This window comes from Clupea harengus, chromosome 1 (genome assembly GCF_900700415.2).
Source record: "Clupea harengus chromosome 1, Ch_v2.0.2, whole genome shotgun sequence".
NCBI classification, from domain to species: Eukaryota; Metazoa; Chordata; class Actinopteri; order Clupeiformes; family Clupeidae; genus Clupea; species Clupea harengus.
The window spans coordinates 23,088,231-23,113,422 of NC_045152.1; the positions used below are offsets into that span (position 1 = coordinate 23,088,231).

The following is a 25,192-nucleotide window of genomic DNA, read 5'->3' on the forward strand; positions in this document are numbered from 1 at the left end:
CCGAAGGAGTCGCGAGTTCGGGACAATCCCTTATCACTTTTAGGAGATCAGCCGAAACGGAGCCCTGTGGAGTTGAGGTTATTAAAGCCATTGGAGTCGTCCTCTGCTTCCTCAGTTCTTAATGAATCGGTCACTTAACGGGGCTACATCTGATGAAGAACCCAGCTTGACTGGGGGGACAATTTGAGTGGCGCGGAAAAACAATAATAACCACAAGAAAAAATAAACAAGCAACACACCATTCAAACTAATGCTCTCTTCTGAAATCGTGCTTGAAATTTGCTAAACAGCTCATCACCATCAAATATCAATGGCACCCTATGCATAATGTTTTCCGATAAGAAGTCAGAGGCATTTAATTTTTTTACCCAAAATAAGCTGATGATTTTTTTGTGGCTACCCGTGATTACATTTAAAAATGTATCCACCACCTGAGGAATGGACACGAAACGGTCAGTGCAAACTTGCCAACCTGTTTATATCTTGACCAGTAATCAATTTATGTCCAATTCATCTAAGAGGGAAACTGCAAATCCTGGTGATGGAGTTAATGACGTCATCAACACAGTCAAGTTGGAAGACATGCATCATTTATGACTATGATGGAAAACAAAATAAACCATCAGGGTTTTAAATAACGATTCAGGAAGTCTATGAAAAACGGAGTGACCTGAATTTGTGCTTTCACATCGCAGAACAAAATGAGGATGAAGTTGTTGGGGGTGCTGTGGCAAATGTCTTCAGTGTCAGTTTAAGAAAATGATTTCAACTGATTGACCTCCATCTGGTTCTGGTTCTACTGTTTGCTGTTTTCAGACTGACCCACTTTCAGAGTTTCAGTGTCACATAGAAATAGCATATGATATACGTATCAAATGCCATTTGAAATGCAAATCTTGCTCTGCCATTCTGGTTGCCACCTTGCTACAGTAAGATAAACAAAGCTGTTCAGCAGTTTTGACAAATTAGTCTGAAGCAGTACCAGGCTTTGCTAAATGTCCTTTATTTGTGATCAACGGAGACAGTATGCTTGGGGAATGTGTTAAAAAAAAAAACCTCAGACTTCACCAGAATGGTAATCATTTTAGACAGGACTCACAGAATGTGCTTTGATTAATATGGAAGCAAGAACATTACAGAGAAACAGCCAATGACCTCATTTGCTGGAAGCTTGTTCTCAGAGCCAGTTTCTGTTCCAGTCCAGATGGCTGCCGACGCTCTCCCACATCTGGCCCACATCTGGCCCAGTTCTGGCTCACATTTCTAGAGTCAGCGGCAGTGAAGGGGGGGAGGCAAGGCTAATGTCTCAGTCAAAAGAAACAAATTAGGAAGGTTAAAAAGATAAAACATAATACAGGAACAAATCCATTAATTTCTCCCCCTCCATCAAAATGTCTTCCTTCTGTAGAACTGTGAGGTAATGTCTCGGCTCCTGCAATTATTACCAAAGGTGTTGGTACATCGTGTATCATCCTCTCTGAGTCAAAATGTAGGACCAGGCTTGTTAATAGTGAACCAAGGACTTCTAATCAAGATGGTAGAAAAAATGGTCGGATATGGGCCTCCACATGTTAAGGCATTGCTTTAATTAAAACTACCGGACAAACAATTCACAGTCTTAATCCTTACTGCTATTTCTAGTGGTACTCAGAACAATGTCTTCCTCTCTGGTCATTTCAATCACATACAAAGTGCTGGAAAAATGTAACCATTACAGAACGCATATTACTTTAATTCTGACAAACGCATGTCATTATTACACAACACCACACTGATTAATTAATATGCTGGGATGCCAGGAGACATTTGATAGTACAGACATGACCTGTTAATTGGTTAAAAACGTAAACAATAAGAACCAACAAGTTCTCAATAACATTGATCAGTAGCATACGTGTGTTGTGTGAAGCTGCCTGCGGACAGGGGCCATGTGGCTAGACTTGGACATTTTAATTCACAATCACTCTACTTTTTCAAGATTCCAAAAAAAGAACAAAAGGAAATAAACAAGGGCGGGACAATATATGTTGTACACGTTATTGTACAATTCTGTAGCATCAATAACTTGCTCAGTGGTCTGTTGGGTCAGACAGTTGCCCATCCTTGACCTTTAAACTGCTCAAACCGTTACTGAAAGTTGAGACCTCAGGCCAGCACCCTATCATTGTAATGCAGCTCACATAGCCTATTTACAATCATCTAAAGCAAAGGAAATTGCCACTGTTTTTGACTAAGAAGCGGATATGCACTGGCCATTTTTCAAAAGAGAACAAAAGAACAAAATGGAGGAGGAGGAGGAGGGGGATAAATAAATCAAATTGATTGTGCTTTTTAACCCACATTTCCATTTCATCACTGAAATGGGACATATTTTTGAGAGGCACTGCCAGAAGTGCTATCAACAATTTATATAATCAAGAAGAAACTCTAAAGCTATAACAAGGACTGGAAATACAAATATTAAATCTATTAATGTATTTATAAAGTTAATACAGTCTCTTTGCCAGGTCCACCGTAATATTTGAAAAAATATCCGTCGGGTTCAGCCAACAGTCAACTATCACCAAAATGTCCTTTTGTGTTTGCGTGCAAAGCCCTTATGTTTGCCCTAAGAGTGGAAAAAAAGAGTGTTTTTGGTGAGGAGAAACTGTAGATCCTACCCGTGACCCAACTGGGATCGCAGAAAGAGGAAAGCATGAGCTGAAAGCAAAGGATGGTTTTCAAATGGAATCGGTTAACAAGGAGACCTCTTTGCCAAGTAGGACGACTCCCTAGCCAAATGAAGTTGTCAAGGGGGCTGGCGGTTCAGCACTATCCTGTTGCTGCTGGACCTACTGTTTGTCAAATCTCTCTGTTCATTTTAGTGTCTTTCCCATGACTTCTTTCTCATCCCCTTTCCCCCTTAGACTCTTGCTGCATTAAACAGTTACTTCGGTCTTGCTGGCCGTGCGATAGTCGTCGTGGTGATGGTTGTTGTGGTGATGGTCGTTGTGGTGATGGTCGTTGTGGTGATGGCCTGGGTGGTGATGGCCTGGGATGTACTGGAGGTGGTCGACGGTGTGGGTGCGCCGCGAGGCGAAGGCCTGCCGCTTGTTGGTGCTGGGGTTGACGGTCAACAAGTTGTGTTGGTGGTCGCTGTTGGAGGCACTGGGATGCGAGTGCATCTTAGTCATCTTGTAGTGGCGGTCCATGACGGGCGTGGTGGGCATTAACATGTCCGCGTGCGAGAGCGCCCGCGACATGGCGCCCTTCTCGCGGAAGTTGGAGCGTCGCAACGAGAGCATCTTGTCCGGCGACAGCAGGGGGTCCTGGGAGTGCAGTCGGTCGGCCGACAGCAGCTGCTCCTGTGAAGGCATGCGACCGTGGTACGGCGAGAGGGGCCTGCCTCCGCCCCCCCCACCGCCGCCGCCCCCACCGCCACTGTACGGGGCGAGGCTGTACTCCTGGCGGAGTGGTGCCCGGGCCGGAGAGAGCACGTGGTCCTGGGACATGGCCCTCTGCACGCGCCGCGGCTTCTGCCTGGGCTGCTGCTGCTGCTGCTGGCCACCCTGGCCGGGCCCCTCGCCGCTCAGCTTCACCATATGCGTGTGCAGACCCCCCCGCGGAGCCACATCGGGCATGTGACTGCGCTTCCGGCTGTAGTACTCATCCACATCGTCGGCTACGTGTAGGAAGGGGAACAGGAGGAGAAGTTAAGCTAAATGTTTTGAATCTGGAACTCAAAGACACCATTGTTTCTCTCACATCTCCCTTTTTTCTGCATGAACATCTTGATGAGATAGTCTTATCTTTACCTCAGGTCTTTCTTTAGATTTCTACATTAATACTGACATTGGTGACAACATTTTTAAAACACACTACAACAGTAACTTCACCTTCTTGTTTTAGAGATGCACAGCCACAGCTACCAGACACAGAAACCATTAGCACGTATCAAAGTTTTCTGAAAATGAGCTTCTGAAAATTACAGTCCAATGTTTTTGTTCTGCCTATGCCCTAAATATTTGAAGGTAACGTATAATTAGTCCTGGGGAGCTAAACTCACAAGCAGCAAGAAGGAAGAGGACTGGGGGTGCCATGGTTCTGAAAGGTTTGTTTAGCTCGGGAGTGTCAGCTCAGTGGGGCTTGACCACTCTGCTCCAGCAGCAGCTGAATGCTTGACCCTGGGTCTGCAGTGGGCATTGCACCTCCTATCTCCCCGTGTCTTATACGGTCTGCTTGACCCTGGGCAGTGGGCAACACCTCCTATCTCCCCGTGTCTTATACGGTCTGCTTGACCCTGGGCAGTGGGCAACACCTCCTATCTCCCCGTGTCTTATACGGTCTGCTTGACCCTGGGCAGTGGGCAACACCTCCTATCTCCCCGTGTCTTATACGGTCTGCTTGACCCTGGGCAGTGGGCAACACCTCCTATCTCCCCGTGTCTTATACGGTCTGCTTGACCCTGGGTCTGCAGTGGGCATCCCACCTCCTATCTCCCCGTGTCTTATTTGGTCTGCTCGACTCTGCGTGACTGCCTCTCTTTAAAAAACACCTCGCCTGAATTCTCTGGCTCCTGGGGATGGTGCTCACGCCGAGGCCCTCATTAAGCGAGTTCCTCACAGGGAAGGACCGCTTTCATTCCGTCTCATTTCTTCAGTGGCACCTCTATGAATTTAAAAAACGGATCTGGTCTTTGTGCAATTGGACACATGGATAGATCAGGGGATGAGTTTCTACAATTATGTGAACTGGATCATCAGAATCAGCAGAATTCGATGTCAGAACAGGGAAATGAGACTGGATCTGACTCAGGCTGTAGTTATAATCGTAACTCTTTCTGGGCTTCAATCGAAAATAATTAACCAAACCACTTATCTAAAGAGAAACCTTGTTCGGGGAATCAAGGTTGAAGGTTTGTTCGGTTGTATAGGCATTTGCCTCGACATTAATACAAATCTTCTTGTAGCTGTTTTGCTGACAATATCAAAGATAAAGTCCATTAACACATCAAATTTGTGGACTGTACACTCCACAATCCATTTCACTGAATGGATGCGTTATCGAACGAATCATTTAGTGTTCCATTATTCCACTGAATTACAACTGATTCAGTCCACAGCATCTTCAACTTCTGCAGAGGCAAAAAAAAGAAGCCCAATTAAAGATAAAACAATCCCAGACAATCAGGCCGTGGTAAGAGCAGCTAATTAGCAGCAGACGGCTGGCGTCCAGGCCCGTGCTCATTAGAGTGAGCCTTTATTCATCCAAAGCGTGGGCAGCTATTGATCCCTGGTCTGGAGTACAGCAAGGCCAAAATGGCCCCCCTGTGAAACCTTCCTTTCCAAAGTGATCTTTAGAGAGGGATTTACATCGGGCTATCATAAAGGATAGAGTTCGCACAAATAATATGATTGCCTTTGTCAGTACACATGGGGGGAAAGGAGGGATTAGATGAAGCACTGTTGTTCTGAACAGTCTTTTAATCCCTTTTATGGTGATTAGAGCGAAGGAGAAAACTGAAGAGGATGGCAGTGTCAACACACACACACACACACACACACTGCCCCCTCCATCTGCACCCAGCCCCTCAAGGCTGCTGACCATGCAGTTTTTCCCCACTTTAGAGTGGTCTATGTTTATGCGCAGTTCAGCTCAAGGGCAGCGGTGACATGCTGGGGGAGGTGCGTGTGTGATTTAGGGGTTGGCGGAGAGAACATATCAGTGGAATTTGGGCCTCATCTCTCTGCCTCTGTCCAGATGGTTTCATCGGGAGCTCATTAATTTGTAAGGCTGGCTATATTCTCCAAAGACTGACATCTCTGTGGGCCAGTCACACAGGTGGAGTATAGTACATGCTGTGAAGGTGCTTTTGTCGGATTCCCATGATGATAAAAACAATCAGCTGGGATGACGGTAGGTTTATGGGACAATCCTTTTTGTTGTTTCCTAGTTTCCTACGTTAAAATGGCTAGGTGTTTCCCAGCAAGACCTTTTCATACTGAGGTGTTTTTTCTTATCCAAGTATTTGTTTTGTAGTCTTTTAGTTCTCTTGAACATTCCAGAAATGTAACAAACCGCTGCAGCCATAAGGATGTGCAAAACCGAATACCAGCATGCATGTTTCAGTGCTTGTAAAGTGGGAGACGATGTGATAGATTTGTTTAGCTAAATGATCTAGCAAGTCACAGTCCTGTAATACTGACCATGTGCTTAGAACACGTACAGTATGTGAGTTATACAGACAAGGCTCAATCACATGATAATTAGTTGACATTCAACAGGGATGTGGTCGAAACTGAGACACTAACGGAGATCAACCATGTCTGGAAATCACCATGAAAATGTTCTTGTATGGAATTGAGTCACTTCAATGATCTTCAATGATCTGCTTGGTGCTGCATGTGGTAGGGGAGGGGGGGGGGGTTACCAGTGCATCAGTCCTCATGCGTTTGTGCAGGTCTTGGTTGCTTGCATCTGTGCGTGCATACATCGTCACGTTCCACAAGCCAGCTGCCAAGTGCCATGTGCAAGAAGGTGGGGGAATGGTGGGCGGGTTGGGGTAACCTTCTGAATTATCCATCCAATCAGGACAGAGCAACAGAGATGCAGAGAGGGGGTGCAGGGGAGATGGGGTAGGGGGGTGAAGTTGCGGCACGCCGGAAATGCAATATTAGAACCACCTACTTAATTTCTTGAGAGAGGAGTATTTACTTAAGTCAGACTTGATGGCCAGCTCGTAGGAGGGGGGCAGATGGGTGAGGTTCTGGAAGGAGCGGGAGAAGGACAGGTCGTATGGCTCCGTCTGGGAGGTCAGGATGTTGTTCTTCCGCGGCTTCTCTGTTGGAGACAGACAGGAGAAGAGAGGGAGGGGGGCGGAGAGGAGCAAGAGGTGAGGGACACGTCCGGCAGGGGACACCGGGGCCGGAGCCAAACGGAGGGGCGCTGGTACCTTGATGTAGCAGGAGGAAAATTTTCCAAATTGACTGCAGACTGACCACATTCCAGATTGACCAGATTCGCATTGGAGATAAACTAAACACACTGTGCAGGGGAGTGTAGAAACACCTGTCATGATGAAGAGCTATGAAGTAAAGCTGCATTCTTACGTGGGCCGGTGCCTCAGACAGATCTGGTAATAATGAAGGCGGAATCTGTGTTGACAGTAGGTAGAACACTGTTGTGGTCCAATTGAACACAGAACTGGGTGCATGTTTGATGTGATGCAATGCTAGTAAAACCCTGTCTAAAGGGTGGCCCCATCAGGGGCACAGAATATAAAAGCAACTAATTGCCCGCATCCCTGGTACATCTCTTTGTTTACAATGCCACTCTGCCTCCCCATCCACTCACCCATTCCGTTGTTTGTCTCTCTTCCTCTCCAGCCCACCTTACCCCTCCCTTTCATCTCTCTCTCTCTCTGGTCTTTCTGTCCCTCTCTGTCTACCTCTGTGTCTGTGTCTCTCTCTAGCTACCCTGTTTCCTCTGTCTCAGCATCTCTCTCTCTCTCTCTCTCTGCATCTCTCTCTCTCTGCATCTCTCTCTCTCTCTTTTTTTCCTCTGTTCTCCCTGTTTTCAGGCCCCTGTGTGTGCTGATGTGAATGTGGAACGTGAGTTTGTGGCCCAGCAGCAGTGGCAGAGGCAGCAGCAGCAGGAGGAGGAGGGGGAGGAGGAGGAGGAGGACGAGGAAGAGGAGGAGGAGGAGGAGGAGGAGGCACCAGAGCGCTGACGGGGACCAGGCCACTAGCGGCCTGCTCTGGCAAAAATAGGACTGGGTGACAACTGCGGCACAGAGGACAGGGACAAAGTGCAGGGACACACCAAACACCATGTGGCATAGACTTCAAGCACTCAGACAGACGGAGAGAGAGGGAGAGAGAGAGGGGGGGGGGAGGGAGAGATGCTTGTGCATGAGAGGTTGGAAGAGGAAAGGTGTGTGAAAGAGAGAGTGCAAAGGACAAATTGAGAGATGGGGGTGAGTTTTTTTTTTTTAAATGCTGAAAGATCAAATGGAAGGTGAACATGAACAACCATAAAAGGAGGAGTATAAAATCATGCAGGGCTGTTACTGACATCAATCCTGGTGCATTCAGTCTGAGCCAAAAGGAGAGTTGCCCTCTCCCCTGCCTCGACCCCAGTCGCCTACTGTGGGACACCACGACTGAACTCTTACAAACAGCGCAGGAGAAAGAGAAACGAGAAAAGAGAAAAGAGAATACACATGTCCAGCCAGTGCAGATGTGTATTACTTACCGTATCGCTCGATTCTGTGGGCTAACAAATCCAAGTGAGAAAAGAAAATATCAATGACAGGAATGTTTTTACAACAGAAATTGAGGTTTCCCTTCTGTCATTAGGTTCTCAAAAACAAATGAAAATAAAAATGACAAATAAATACAAAATTACAGGCAGGGTATTACTTCAATACACTGACGTTTCAAACGCTTGAGGTTCTTATTTAGCTTTTCAAAAGGGGGCAGCAACATTTTTCGCGTTGCTGTAATTGGTTGGTCTCACACCATACGCTGTAAATAGAAATAGCGTGAAGACATTGACTTTCATCAGACCAATTACAGTATGTTCTGTCAGAGTGGATGGTAACAGTCAAACACAAAGTCAAAAATAAGTTTAGCAACTAATCGCTTGGTGTATCATTTCTTTATGAGAAATTGGCTCAATCTTTAATTCCCTGCTGTAGTCTTTTTTCCACACAAAATCCCATTTAGCCCCCCATTCAGGGTGGAAAACTTATAGGGCGCAATAAAAAATAATTGGGGTTTTTCAATAACCCGAATGAGCTGTATGGATCTCATTATTGTACACTTCTGTTTTTCATTCTTCTCTTTGGCCTCAAAGCTTCTATTCCATTTACTTATCTAAGCTTTTAATTTCCTGTCGGGAGAGCAGTTTGGGCGAATCTCCTCTAAAACATCTATAATCACTTCTGAGTAGCAACGAGAGCGTCGTTACTTACTGCCAATTGTGTGAGATAGTCAACACGCGCTTTTTACAAAAGCCTTTGCCTCTGCTGGACCCAGTTGAATTCGGGAGAAAGCAACTGAATTTCTCGAGTTCTCAATTGGCTACAGGCTTGGCTGTTTATAAATACATTGAACTAGGCAAAGAGAACACAGGGCTCCTCGTGATATCAGCAATGCCCAGAGAGGTGGCTAGATATGTGCTTAACAGTTGTATATGTGTTATTCATTACATACATACACACAGTATGTAATATATACATTATGACAGTCTAGTTGTTGCATGCTTAATTGGCATAGAGTAGTAAGTGAGTGATACCCAGTTCTGAAGTACAGGGGTAAAGACTACAGTAATGGAGATGGTATCTTAAGGAGCAGAGTGCGTATTAATGCCCTTACCCATTTTAGGAGTGTGGGCTGTGAGATCTAGATGGCTCCCGTAGTCATGTTGGTGATTATCTGATGGAGAGAGAGAGACATGGATTAAATTCTGGGCTTTCATCTAGATGCTCTGGGGGAGACACACCTTGAAGAAACACTGGAACATAATGATTAGAGAGAAGCAGTCATCCCGTGGTCATATCAAGGTAGTAGGTTAGGCAGAATCATAATGTGCACGTGTGCCTATAAATGTGAGACTCCTAAGTCTTCAAACATCAAAGTGAGTATGAGCATCCGTAAAATGAGAGGAAGTGGCACAAGTGGATGTGGAGCACTGGTGAAACATGTGCATGCTTTTAGAGTCATTATTTCACACATCTCTTTAGTCTTCCGTAATCTGAGAGGACATCTCTTGTGGTTAAAAACCCCTTCTCTGAAGAAACATTGATCGTCCTTTCCTGAAAACGCCTTTGGGTTCATGCTGTAATGAGGACGTATGTCACTAATTAGTGTGTCTCAGAGCCTTAGCAAGGAACTAGACTGGCTCAGCCCGCCCTTCGCTCCCGCCTCAGTTTTCGCTGTGATTATAGCCTGGAACTGATGTTCACAACATGAAACGATGGGCCGTTCTGAGGGGCCCACCAATCAGCGACCAGTGAGGGTGGCTAAGTGTGATGACGTTGAAATGAAGCTTCGAAATGTAGTTACAACAATGGTGTAGTGCTAGAGCTAAACAGTACGATTCAAACACAGATGAGTAGGAGCAACGCTAGCAGACAGAAGAACTGAAGTCGGAACAAGAAAAATGTGTGAACTTATTAACCAAGGGCCAAAACATTGTTGCCTTACTGCCAATGGTGTTTGGGGAAAGCCTAATATATTAGCTTGCACAGGTAGTGGCGAAGTAGGAAATAGAGATCCAATTGGTCAATAGTGATTGGTTAAAAGTTGGTCCAGTGGTGTCAAAACTCAAAGTCTACGCCCATTAGGATGCAATACCTGAAAACAACCCCTATTGGAGCGAGGTCAGACTCTATCCACAAGGCGAATTTGGGTCTGGTTATACCAGGCTAGCAAGGAACAGCTATTATTACCATGTACATGTGAGCGTACTGTAGGACTCTTTTGGGCTCTATCGGAAATGCTCCCATAGAGCCATCATCATTACCCTGGACTCTTTGATGGTGGGCTCTGATGAAGGGAAAACAACAGGAAAAAAAGAGAAGTGACTGTGAATGGATGCTCATTACGATGCTTTCATCATGCACTCCAGGCACAGACTGGGCACGAGGTCTGGGCTGAGAGAGGAACACGTCGCAGGGGCAGCCATCTTCTACCATCTTCTCAGCCTGTGAGGACAGCAGTAGAGCAGAGTAGAGGCACATCTGCAGAATCCGCAGCACTACATGGAACGTGCTGGCTCGCTCTTTTGTTCCAAAACACCGAAGTGCATCCGTTTGTTTAATTGCATCAATGTAAGCGATGCAACTGTGATGGAACAAACACTCGCTAAATGAATATTTAATAGCAACTTCTTATTTGCATTTAAACCAGTTAATGAATGATTTGATTAGTGCGATAAATGCATAAAAAGGGCGAGTAACTAGCAATTTGGTGAGACATAAACTCTCTGGAGCTCTTAATGTTGAGTGACAGGAGACAGGCTTATCTGCTTGCCAGTGGCTTCTTAATTGAATAACAACGAGGCTTTCGAACACAGAGTTAGCCAAAGGGCTACACACACACTCACACGTCTCTACAACAGAGAAAACCAACACAAAGTCTGACAACATGAGAAACGTATTAACGCAATCAAGACAAAGATGCCAAACAGCAGCAGGGGGAAAAAAGAAATTATTCACTCACAGCAAGTCTAGTTAAGGCTCTCTTTTCTTGTGGCTATGCTGAGAGATGAAACTGCCTTCGAAGACAAATGCCTCTGATTAGAGCCAGAGATGACTGGAAACGCATCCCAATTAGACAGCCTTGAAATGGCAATGTATGCTAAAACCACAAACTTCCGGCCCCATAGAGGATAAACAGGACTGCCTTAATCGGCGGTTTCTGTGTTGTTTGTGTTGCCCTGCTCAATCAGCCTGCTTTGATGAAGGGACCAATGAACTGTTCCCCAGATGCCGAGGATAAATTAACCTGTTTTGGAGCTGGGCTGAGAAACAACTTGACACGGTTAAAAAAAGTGAGAAGGGTTGTCCCCTGGTGAGCTACATGTAACATCTTAAATTGTTCTTGGGAAAGCACGCAATACCTTCTCGGGACAGGGTTATTGGATTTGAAGCACTTCTATATATGGGATGTACGTGAAAAATCACAGCACATATGGTTTTATGGGTTCCTGAAGAGCTTTCCAAATAAATAAACCAAGCTGTTGTTCTCTAATAATGTCAAATACACACATTAACAGACAAACACTAGGGTCTACATTTTTCACAAAAAAAAGCACACAGACACATACACCCACACAAATATCCCCCACCACAGGCACACACAAATACCTGACCACAGAAGCTGTAGACATGACTACTTCTAACTTACTTACTGCTTACTTCTAACTTACTTACTGCTGTGTCCAATCCACCCAACACCTACAGCCCCCCTTCCCACATGCAGACACACACACACACACACACACACACACATAACACCACCCAATGTGTTTGGTGATAGAGAGAGGCAGGGGTGGGTTCTTACCCTGCAGGCCCACCCACAGCCACCTAAGTGGGTTATGAAGAGGTGTGAATTCATTAGAGTTTAGGAAAAGGCCACGTTTGCTAACACAGCTGCATCACCTGGGTGAATATAGAGAGATCTCCGGGGATTCCAGGTGGCTAAACATATCAATAAATCCCAGGGGTGGGATAATGTGGGACTACAGGGAGGGAATGTGATGAGCTGAGTAGAGCATAACAGACTTAATGTAGAACATGGCATTTGGTGATTTGGAGATAAGTCTCCCATAAACTGCCATTTCTCACCATAGTTGTGTTTGTTTATACAGAGCTCATTTTTTGCTGTGTTATTTTAACTGACATTTAGATCATTAATGTTGCAGCCAGTTTCAATGATGGACAGTCTCTCAATGTAACTTCAACAGACATAAAAATATTGGACTCAATATGCATTTCATCTCGATATTCTGACATTGTTGACCTTTGCGAAATCTTCTCAGTTTCCAAATCCTTTCCACTTCATTCTTTGTAATTAGAGTTACAGATACTTTGTCATTCATTGTAGTTGTCCGTAGACCTGAGGAGTTAATGAAATTCTCAGAGACTCGCAGTAACATTAGTTATACCCTTAGACATTATTACCTCTGACATATTACCTCAGGAGGGAGTGTTCTATGTGATAACTCCCTAGGTTCCATGTGGTCACAAATGTGGCGTTTTAATCATTTCATTCAGCTCTCGTAAGAAGATAATACAAAAAGAAAACACTAATTTCCCCCTTTTTCACATGTAGAGTTACTAACAGACACTCTTAAATACACAAATGAGGAAATGCTTTAAATACATTGACAAAAAAAAAGTACATTCAACTTCAGTGTCATTTTCATCAGAACAGATCATCTCCACCATGCACACCCTCCTCAGGTGGACGTGTGCCGGACGGTCCTGGCTGCTTGAGAGTTCCTCCTCTGCATCACCGTCTTGCTAGCAAGGATGAACACAGATTTAACTGATGTCTCCTTCAATTCCAAAGAAGTAACATCATTCAAAGCTGCGTTTATCCTGGCCTATGGTGGCTTTCTTCCGGATGGCACACTGTCCGCAGGCATCTGGAGGGCCTGGATTAGGCAGCTTCCACATTGGAGAGTCCTGGTGTGCCGAGTATTTTCCAGCATATAGGCATCACAAAAACACATGCATTATAAACATATAACAATGTTTTCTTACACTTCGTTCAACTCTAAAGACAACATTGTCTATTTAAAAGCATTTTACAAAACCACTCCATACCTTAACTCATCAGTATTCATACAGCTTTTGTTTTGAAATCACATAAGCCCCCCTTCCCCCAAGCTCCACAACCCTTTCTGTACACACAAGTGCTATCAAACGAGACCAGCTAGGATTTTGACACTCCCTGTGTTGACAAATCTCACGCCACTGATTTAATAACAAGGTGTTGATGAAACAGAGGTTTCATTTGGTTAGCTACAAATGGAATACATAAAGGGTATCATCAAAGGGCAATTATTATTTATATTTCACTCTCTAATTACTCCATATTTTTTGGTGAGGTGTGAATAATTACTTTAACAAATTACATGTGCAAAAAGGAAGGGTGTGATGAAATGGTTTAACGGAGGAGAAATGTCAGCGTTTGTGGAGATGTGATAAGAGTGGAAATTACAGCTCAGACGTGCTAATGACTTTGCCATTCTGGATTTAGGGGTTGATTGACACCAGAGTGCAAGTCTGGGAAGCTATGTCTAAACATTCCCCCCCGTTTGTTCAGTGGCTGATTGCATTAAAGAAATGTGTTTGAAATGAGCCCTCCAGCCCACACCCCTGGGTTGTACTGCATCACAGATAGAGACCTTGATACATTCACAGCTTGGTCAGGCTATACAATGAACCTGACCAATCCATACTATATACTGGTAGATCTATAGGATGGAAAAAGAAATAAGAATGGCTGAGAAGACACCATGTTTTCACCTATTTATGCACCTATTTCTATTCCACCTTCTCCGAAGCATTTTACAGATACAGAGTGCATTAATGCATGCTCATATGAATGAAAACAGCAATTGACCTTGTCTCAGCTGTCTGGCTGAGTATTGAAATGTAGTGTTCACACTTGTGCTTTGCATAATATCCAATCAAAATAAACAATAGAACTGATACACTGCTAGTGTTCATTTAGTCGCATCTACAGGATTCCCATTATTAGGACCCATTGTTTCTTGAATGACAATATCAACATTCCTGACATTTCTTCCATGTTGCGCTAAATAGGGAATATGAGCTGAGCAGCCATAAACTCTTCCAGCATTAATGAAGTAATTCCCAAATGACACCTGGGGTCATCTGATCTTCCCTTCTTTCACTTTGCAATGCATGGTATTAGTAACGCCAAGGGGATTTATTTGATACCTTAGGATTACATGTGCTGCCAGGCGTCTGAATCCATGACTATGGATTGTGGCTTAAGTTACAGACCTCCGAGTCAGACCTGTCTGGTCATCCAGATCATGCTTTTGGGATGAGAGTCCCACATCCATACAGTGACTCAGTGATTCCATTTTGGAATATGACTGTATCAAAATAATCTAAACTGTTCTACAGTCCAGTAAAATTCCAAATCCCTCTTTTCAGGAAGGCCAGTTGCATGCTTCGCATGTGTTCGCAATTCAGGTCTTGATACTTTGAGAATGAATAAGAATTGATGTGATTTTTGGATACAACACAGTGTCTTAAATATACTGAGCCTCTTTATCATCCAAAACGAAGTTTGAGGCAAGAGATCCACGGAAGATTTAACCTTCTTAGCAGCATTAACTTTGCTTCACCTTGAAGCGCCGTGATGAAGAAGTCAGGTAATAATTATCCACCCATTCCTTGGAAGTCACATAATTACCAGGTGTTATTTTTGTGATGTGTTCAAAAAGAACAGGGTGCCTTATTTCACAGTCTATGCAGCACACACTTTCACTCTGATCCTCATGTTCTTCAGCTGCCTCAGAGTGCAGGCTCTATCCAGCACTGACACTCTTCAGTCACTGATGCCAACTAACCACTGGGAAAGCTAATGGTGCACTGCCACCATGGGGCAAACCCCCGGAGTCTTACATGAATGCCATACACAGTTCATAAAAATGCCAGTTCTTGCCAAATTCACAGTTCATGCAGACGCAGTTCATAAAAAATGCCATTTGGGGAAAACATCACTTCCTTCCATGAGGTCCATTAAAAATCAACCATTTCATGTTCTAAAATAATCCCTTCTTATAATTTAGTTTTCGCCTTTGATTCCAGTGAAATCTCAAGGCATCATATGCCAACCAATGGTAGTCTATAATGGTGAGACGAGCTATTGCACTTTACAGTTAACCAGCTACCTAGCATTAGCAGGAAATTGATTGCTGGTCTGCACAATTCTTCTGGATTAATTAGTGTAGGCTTTATGGTCCTGCGTATACCGTAGATGTGTTAATAATATCCCATCGGTCACTGTCTGTTTTCTGTTTTCTGTTTGTTTGTCGAGTATGTGTAATAACAGAGAGATGATACTATATACGGTATATCACAGCGAGAAACAGCACCTGCCAAAATGATGACTGATGTGCCAGAAATGATGATAAGCCTACACAGGTCATGTCACCGTTTCTTTTATTTGTGTTTTTATGCAAAACCAATTCATGTAAAGTGGCATAAATGAGTGCTGCTGTTGTGCAGCACTCCATCATGTGTGCGGCGTTTGGGACGAATGCGTGCTGATTTACGCCGCGCTATCACATCCTGCAGCTGCAGCGTAGACCAGGCAGCCAGAGTCTGAGTCCACAGTCGTAGCCCGAGCTGAGGCAGACAAATGAGAGAAGTGACGGAGGGGGGCCGCTGCCAGGGAAGTGGAGGTATGGGTGCTATTGATTAGCCGTCTAAGCCAGCGTCTTTGCTCATAATGACGAGCGTCCCACTAAGTATCTGAAATAAACACGACCGGGGCGGGTGGCAGACACGCCAGGCTCAGGGAAGGTAGGCATTGATTACATGAGGCAGGTGAGGACGGGCTTTTTTTGTGAGTGGAAATAACCAGCGAGCTTGACTCTCATTAGCATACCGAGGGAAATAATTGGCTCAGTGTGTTGTGCTTCTTCAATTCTGCCGTAGAAGTGCTTGCACAGGAGTGGTTCTGCGTAGTTCAGGTTCTCCGTGAGGCATTGCTGTGTCCCACCGCACCAGTTCCATTCAGATCTTTATGCCCACGCATGTGTAGATGCTGCCACTCTGGTGTGTGTGTATTGAGGTAATAGAGAGCAATTATGGTAACACCACCAAATGGGGCTGTAAAATGAGTATTTCCTGTGGGAATCGTTGCGGGGGTGACCAGCTTTCCCTTCAGCTCAGCACTACAACCCATCACCCCCCTCCCTCCAAGAGGATTATGTTGAGAAGTGAGAACTAATTAAACACAACCAGCTGAGCAGAGGAAAACAAACACAGCTTGAATGTGCTGCATCTACATTAATTCCAACTATTTTCAATACATCAATATGTCAGTAAGAATGAACACAACCCCACTGTAGAATTTTGTAAAAACCACTAGGAGTACAAGATCGTACTTGCAAGGATGGGATACAGGATCTAGAACTGGGGTTTTACTGAAACACTTGGAAAGTCAGGAAGGTGTCAAATAGATCCTAATGTGAAATAGATCCTAACATTAGCAGTTTGGAACTCTACCTAAAGGTCATCCTCAAGCTTGCCTTTCTTTTGGAACTGATATAATTTAAAGGCTATTTTTTTGGAAAGATGATAGAGAGAATTTCCACAAAATGTAGAGTGGTAGAAATTTGCCATCACATATAAAACAACAGACAGGTCAGTGAGAACGCCCCAGGTGTGCAGATCAGTGGACGTCAGGGGAGAAGGATGAGAGGGGCATTTCCATGAGGGCTAAGTAGATCTGCACATAGGTTGCATTAGCATCGGCCTCACTGGGTGGGACAGGCTAATCATCACAGCGATTGAGAATGCGCATTTAGACCGCAGGGCTGAGAGGTACCACATAGCCTCAAACAAACGCATGGCTCAAGACCCTTACTGCACACAGTTAGGTACAATTGGTGTGAAAATGAGTGAGAGATTGGATCTCAGATGCAGGGGCAGAAGAAGCAGAGGACGCAAGGGGTGAAAATGACACAGGGGGGTGAAGTGCGACGGGTCACCATGAGGGCTGACAGCTTTGCTCTCGCGGGACCAAAACAATTATGGCAAGTCGTCGGCTGCACACACCACCATAGCTTCCTGGAGCTTTTTCCAATTCTCATGTAATCATACAGATCATCCACAGCAAAGATAAAGCACTTAAAGTCATGAGGCTAAAGACAAACACAGGTCGCCAGGCACTGTCCGCCAGATTCATGAGATAACAGTGGCATCATGTTGACCTTTACGGAATGCATTTCGGTTCTTTGACAGGGCTGGATGAGTCTAGCACATGTGACAAATTAGGATACCAAAGGTTATGGAAATATCTTTTCATGGTTCTTTTCTTAATGATTACTCTTTCTTTCTTTTTCCTTCCCATATTGCTTTTTTCCATCTCAGACTGGGGATGAAAGGAGACCTCTGTATTTATTTCTCTCTCTTTCCATATCTCTTAATTCAATCCAAAGAGTTGTTGATGGCTCTGCCAAAGACAAATAAACAATTACTATAAGTATTGGTTAAACATTGATTTTATGGTCTGATAGCATTTTACTCTAAGTTTCAGTGTTCCAAAGCTCTCTACAAACCCCTTTCTATCCCTCCCCTCAATCTCCATTTTGTCTGTCTTTCATTCCAGTGTCAGTCCTTCCCTCTCTCCTCTTTTAATTAGTCACAGGATCCTTCCCTTGGGGGCCTTTCACAAGTTGGGGAGGTGTCCTGAACAAAGACAATCTAAGGGACAGAGACTTGGGGAGGTGTCCTGAACAAAGACAATCTAAGGGACAGAGACTTGGGGAGGTGTCCTGAACAAAGACAATCTAAAGGGACAGAGACTTGGGGAGGTGTCCTGAACAAAGACAATCTTAAGGTGCCAGTATGGTACTCAGACTCCGTTACGGATGGGCGTGCCGCCGGATAGGACGGATTAATTAGCATTTCTGTTGCCTTTATGGTTCTCCGAAGGCTGGGGGTGCTGAAAACAATTCACCGCCAGAACAGTAGGTGGAGAAGCGGTTTTTAGTCGAAAACACGTTGCTTTGTTGCGTCTTTGTAAGTTAGAAATCGTCTTGTTTTTCTCCCACCTCTCATCTCACGTGTGACCCTCCCACCAGCTGTCACTAATCAGACGATAAGTGCAGCAGGTGTAGTCACATGATATTATATTCAAGAGTGTGTCTAATGCTATATAACCACCTGAAAGGGCAAACTTATCTCTATCATGGTAGGTATTATTTGTGGGGAAAATAGTAGCACTCTATAACAAAATTATATGCTTATCTTATATAGGCTACACTATTAAAACTGAAAAACGATTCCCTGAAATGAATACGTTCTTATTTTCTTTGGTATTTTTGTCATATTCAGATTTGCAATGATGATTGCTGGGTAATATGTATGTTGTGGTGCAATGTCAAGTCTCTATTTTATCATGTGACGAGACGATGGTAGCCTATAGCTAGTTTAGGCACAGCATCTGAACGTCAAGACCGACAAGCTGACAGTGTTGTACAAGTTCACACCTCTCATGAACCAGTTCAAAGTTCAGTTCAAACAAGTAAACATGAATAGTTCACGTTCATAGTTCACCATTTAAATTCTGAACCAGTTCATAGTTCAGTTCAGTTCATAGTTTTAGAGTGGAAAGTGAGAATGAAAGACCTTCACTTGTTTTTTATAGAAACTTTATCCATCACTACCCTTTGCCTTAAACTAAACTTCATGTGTATCAATTACTAAAATAATAATATTTTTTTATTATTATTGCAACCACCCTGTCAATTTCCCCCTACCACAGCGTTTCTCGAAGTGTGGGGAGAGCCCAACTGGTGGGTCGCAGAGACGTGACAGGTGGGGGCAAATGGAGATGAGCAGGAGATTTTCCTGTTGCAATGTCTTCCTTTATAGACAGTAACGATAATATACCCCCATCACACTAAACAACCACACTCAAACAAAGAAATATTGTATTGTTAGAAACAATAGCAGGGCAGAGCACACGGATAATCCATAATCAGCATCTTGGCAAATTGAGAGACTGCGGCCTGCGCCAATAAAAGCATTCCATATTTAAAACATCTTAATAAGTAGTAAAGTCAACTTGTCTGCTTCACATGATGGAGAAGTTCGTTTATTGACACATATTTTAAGGACGGCCACAGCGCTTTAAAACGAAGTGTTTATAAGTTACATTATTCAAAGGTGGAAGGTTGGTCAGTAATCAGTCTAGAGAGATAACTGAACAAAACTCTACTCCCTTGCCTCACGGGTGCAATACCATATGCTGTTTTAATCATATTTGATAGAATGAAGGACAAATGAGTTGTGAATAATATCACCGAGTTTGAAAGGTATTGGTCTGGTAATAGCCGAGTGACAGCTGTGTTTTCTGTGTGTTTTAAGCAAATACAATGTGTGTTGCGCCGAGTTGCGTAGAGGCCGAGAGCGGTATTGCAGAAAAATTATAACTCGCAGCATATTGAAAAAAAGAACTCCATTTTTTGGGAGCTGTGAACTTAGTTCTAAAATTTTGAATTATAAACTATGAACTGAACTAGTTCATTCTAAAATTTTGTGAACTATGAACTGAACTAGTTCATGTAGAAAGTGAACCTTTCCCAACACTGGAACATGTTTGCTTCATATAATGCAGAAGTTCGTTTTTGAGAGTAAATTAAATCACTTTGTGCACTTAACGTTTTTAAAAAAAAAAAGAAACTGTCATCTGGAGAGTTTTAAAAACGACACTTAATGAGGGGGAAACTTACTGTATGGGAGATAATTTCTGTCGGAAGACTTCATAGTCATGCGGATTCTAATGAGGCTGTTTGATATGTCCAATGTAAGAAGTGTGAAGCTTTAATGAAATATGATTGATGCCGTCTTCTTTCTCCACAACAACATGGATTTAACCTCGATGGTTGGACTATGTAGATCGTTTTATAACGAATGTGGCCGTGTACTTAGCCTACATTTCAAGAAAAAAACTGATCTTCAATGGTAAGACTTGTTTATTCGTGCCTCTTCTGGTGTAGCATATAACGTGAGTTTTATTTAGGCATATACAGATGCCTAGCGTGTGTAATGTGTAGGCCATTTCATGTCCGATCTTGCAAATGTGAATAATTTTATTTCAATATGCTTATCTCCCTCTTGTGCGCGCTTGTGAGTTTAACGGGGCTTGTTTGTGTGAGCGGACTAAATATTTTACTTGCTGTCGGGTGTTTTTTTGAGAATAAAATAAACTTCAATTTAGGATAACAGCCTTCTTCCTGTTGCAGGAATTTGTTTGTATCCTAGCTGTCACAACGTGATAACAGGCGGCAAATGCATCATAAAGCAAGTTTAAAAGAAATTAACTGTATGGAGATATTTCTGTCAGATGGCATCATAGTCGATGCAGATTCTAATGAGGCTGTTGGATATGTCCCATGATATGATATGAATGAATATGTCCAAAGGTTGTTTGGACAAAATATTTTAATTGCTGTCTGCTCCTGCCGGGCTCTGGCACCTACTCTGTCAGATGCTGGCGCTCATGTGGGTTTTAAAAATGGCGGTATTGTGATATATAGGGAATGAAACAGTCGCAGTCTTTAGTGTCCAGCTCTACCGCTGCAGAATTGGCAGTCATTTGCGCATCTTTGTAATCTTTTAGCGATGTGTTATAGAGGTGAGGATATTTCCGTACCGCTTTCGCAATGCGCTCTTCGATGTTCGTGATCATAGACATATATATATATATATATATATATATATGTCTATGTTTGTGATTCTTAAGTTTTTTTGTGGATTTTAAACATGGCGGTATTGTGATATATAGGGAATGAAACAGGAAACGCGAGGTCCAGAAATGTGAGATTCCGGAAATGATGTCCTTTGGAAATTATGTCGTAACGGACCAATCACGGCCAAGGGGTATCCGTCGCTGTACAGCACGGCATGACGGACCGACAGGAATTTCAACGGTGCACGGGAGAGCTCTCCGAGGGCCCCGGAGACGACGGAGAGGGCGTTCCAGGGCGTTCCATCTATGTGTTGGCCCTTCCCATGTGTCCGAAATCGTGAAGTACGGAGTACCATATAACGGCCCTAAGGGACAGAGACTTGGGAGGTGTCCTGAACAAAGACAATCTAAGGGACAGAGACTTGGGGAGGTGTCCTGAACAAACACAATCTAAGGGACAGAGACTTGGGGAGGTGTCCTGAACAAAGACAATCTAAGGGACAAAGACTTGGGGAGGTGTCCTGAACAAAGACAATCTAAAGGGACAGAGACTTGGGGAGGTGTCCTGAACAAAGACAATCTAAAGGGACAGAGACTTGGGGAGGTGTCCTGAACAAAGACAATCTAAAGGGACAGAGACTTGGGGAGGTGTCCTGAACAAAGACAATCTAAAGGGACAGAGACTGAGAGCTCAGAAGATGCTCAGTCCAGAGAGTGTGGACACAGGCTTGATTTACACAGCGCATGGTCCCATAAAATAGACCCTTATGTGTTCATGACTAAGGCCCCAGACACCGTAAACAAAATTATGCTTCTGAGAAAATGGGATGAATGGGATGAAATGGCAAGAGTCTTTTTTTAGCTGCGTACTGCTCATCAAAACTGAACCGCCAGACATATTGTAGGTTATAACCAAAACAAAACAAACCAAGTTCAAAGCCAGGTTTTTTAAGCGGGCATTACAAAAATGAAAACTTTTAATATGGAAATAGTTTCTCTGTTGCCTCTCAGAATGTGTTCCTGCCCATTCCAGTGAGCATGACCTATAGCAAAGGCTTCAAGCATCAGGCCAGCAGTATCTACTGACGCACAACCTCTCAGGAAATTAAAATAAGACCTAACATTCACTGTCTAAAGGGGAAGTCAACTGGCCTACCGCATTTTACGCAGAGCAATTTAAAATAATAGTGTGTGATTATCCACAAAGGCAGAGGAAACTCATATACCGCATAAACTATGATACAGTAAAATACATCCTATAGAAAACCATTAGCCCTAGAGACTTATAGTGGCAATATGCAGCGCAGTATGGTATGTAGCAGACTATGATGCAGAATCTAGGCAATGGACTGACAAACACCCCAGACAAACAACTCATCTGAGTCACGGAGGAGAAATAATTTCTTTCAGCGAGAGGGGTTGGGTAGCTTGTTCCAGTCTTACAGATGACACATATGCAATTTAGATAACAGGGACAAAAAAACACAAAAAAGGCAATTATAAAAGGCAGTCAGAAAGCAGTGTGTTTGTGTAGGAGCTATCACCCCCCTGTACTTGGATGAGAGATAATAGACTCCTTTATAAGCATGCCAGGAACATCACCATCTCTGACTCCATTTAAAAAGCATTATCACATTAGCAGATTAACGGGAATCTTGGCCTGAAAACATTACAGACGCGTCATTCATTGCCCAATGGCACTGAGGGAAAAATCTAATCAGGGGACTCCATCCTTCAAAGAGGCCATTTAAAACGGGGAAGTGAAGTGACTACACATCAGAAGAAATCAAGAGCCACAAACATTCAGGAACAGAAGGGAGGAACCATTTCAACTCAAATCACGCTAATGAAATTAAGGCCTATTTTCACAAAAAGCGACTGAAAATGAATGCAGCACTGATGACAAAAAGCTCATTCTCAAAAAAGTCAAAATGACACAGAATGGAAGATCGTGCTTTGGCAACACACCACTAGTTCAGATGACAAAAACAGCACATCTACTCACAGTTAAACCTGTTTTTATTTTTAAGGTTGTTTCCAAATATGACTAAACCAAATGGATCATAAAGCAGCTTATTAACTTCAAAGGACTGTGACGACAGACAGAGAATGTACGTTTATTTGCCCCTGCATTTCTCAATGGGTTTTCATGATACGTCTCAATGCGCATCACGCAATAACCTTAGAAAGCTCTTCTCTTGAGTTCAACAGTCCACATTCTACCTCAGGGCCTCAAAGTATTTTTTTTTTTAAGTTTTGTATTTCTTAAAGCCAAAACTCCAGAGCAGCTGGGACATCATGATCCAAAAAACAATAGACCAGAACAGGGCTTGTGTGGAGCTGAAGCGTCTTAAACTCCCTTTCCTTCAGTTCGGAGGTAAAAAGGCTGCACTTGAGAATGACACCGACTGCAGTTTAGAGGGCACATTAACCCGTCTGGGAAGTCTTAAAATACCCTCTTAACTAGGGCAGCTTCGGAAGAGTTTGGGTCGGTTAGCACTGTGCACACTAACAGCGAGAAAGAAAGAAAGAGAGAGCGAGAGAGAGAGGAGAGAGGATAGGTACATATAAAGTAATGGACAAGAGCAAAGACAGAGATAAGACCTATAAAAGTAGGGGGAAGGGAGAGGAAGCAAATGGAGAAAATGACAGACAGATGATAAAGGAGGAAAAACAGAGTTGTCAATGAAATAAGTAGAGTAGAGTGAAAGAGAACATTTTCAGTTCCTCCAGAATTTTGCAATCTTGTGATTTTGCAAATGCAAGGCTTTTCTCTTATTACTGCAATACCGCAACAACAAAACAATGTTTGATGTGCTCTCATTATCAACATTTTATTATCAAAATCACCTTTTTTGAGAATTCCCACCACAAATTCAGTCACTTTCGGCCACAACAATCACAACAAACCCTGACAAGATCCTGGTGGGACTGGACAATAAGAGCACAGAGAGAGAGTGACGAGCTCCAGGGAGCAGTACTTTCATAACAGAAGGTGTCTGAAGGGCAGATTTCACCTCCTTCCCAGCCTCCTTCCCCACCTCCGTCCTGAAGGAGCCAGGTCCATGTGACTCTCTCAGACAAAACCCTCCATCCACCAGCATTGACATGCAAGCAGCCCTTGGACCAGTCAAATAAATAATAATAAATAACAGGTTATTTTAAGGCGTCTGGAGCGCCAACTCCACAACCATCAATGTAATTGACAAGCACAAGCGAGGATTAAGCACGTACTGTTTACAGAGCAGGAAAATTGTTACCTTTTCATTTAATTTTTTTACCCTCTGCAAGGTTTTCTTTTGTCTGTCCACACATTTTAATGAATCCCCTTTAATGAAAAGGCTAAGTATAAATTGCGTGGTGTGTGTGTAACACAGGAAGCATTTGTCACCATTATCTGATATTTTGTGACTGCCACAAGACAAATGGGGCCCTCTGGGGCAAATGAGGGAAGTCTATTCTAATCTAATGTGAATCATGATGCTGAGGCTATATAGCCACTGGCCCCTGGTAATAGCCTGCATTACATGTTGCAGTATTCTTTGAACTCATTCTCCCTGGCTTCAACAATGAGCTTGCTTTCGTTCACATTCAATTATCCCTGGCCCTTGAAAGTTGACAGATGGTCATTCATCACCTTTGCCACCAATGGCGATGTTAATCAATATGCAGTACTATATATATATATATATATATATGTGCCGCACCAGCATACGGAATAGGTGTGGTGAGGGTCCATTTAGGCTGCAGTAATGACGCACAGTGAAGAAATGTGTTGATGGTTGATGCTAGGCCCTAAATGACCAGCATTATGGTCAAATGGGCATGGGGTATTTCTATACATCAAATGGAATACATGTGGAACTAGAAACTGTTTTCTACAGGGAATTTACAGACTAATAGCTGATCGAAGCGTAAAGAGCCTTGATAAACACGTAACGAAAATGTGGACATATCTGCTATGTTCCCTCGGAAACACCAGAACACGTTTTCACAGAAGGATGTAACAGTTAAGGAGACCCAAATAAAAAAAAAAATTCAAAACAGTGGAATGCTAATTTTAATAATAATAAAAAAGAAATACGACAAATGCCAAACCCAGCATACATTTTCATCACCACTCTTGGGTCGACTAAATGTCAGCTCCCTCTCCCATTCCCAGCTCTTCCCAGCTGAGGGACAAATGAAAAGGTCCATGTTAAAGCAGCACCCTCCGAAGAGTTCTATTTACTCAG

At 43.4% G+C, this 25,192-nt stretch overlaps 1 protein-coding gene across 1 annotated transcript in view; it reads right to left on the minus strand.

Annotated features, from left to right (window-relative positions):
• Positions 1-2,918: 2,918 nt before the first annotated feature.
• LOC105898564 (protein shisa-6-like) overlaps positions 2,919-25,192 on the minus strand; it is a 54,697-nt gene continuing 32,423 nt past the window's right edge. The window contains exons 6-9 of the mRNA XM_031569208.1: positions 9,357-9,416; positions 8,233-8,253; positions 6,694-6,819; positions 2,919-3,661 (exon numbers count right to left, since the gene is read on the minus strand). Of these exons, the coding sequence (XP_031425068.1) occupies positions 2,919-3,661; positions 6,694-6,819; positions 8,233-8,253; positions 9,357-9,416 (950 nt within the window). The remainder of the gene's footprint in view (positions 3,662-6,693; positions 6,820-8,232; positions 8,254-9,356; positions 9,417-25,192) is intronic.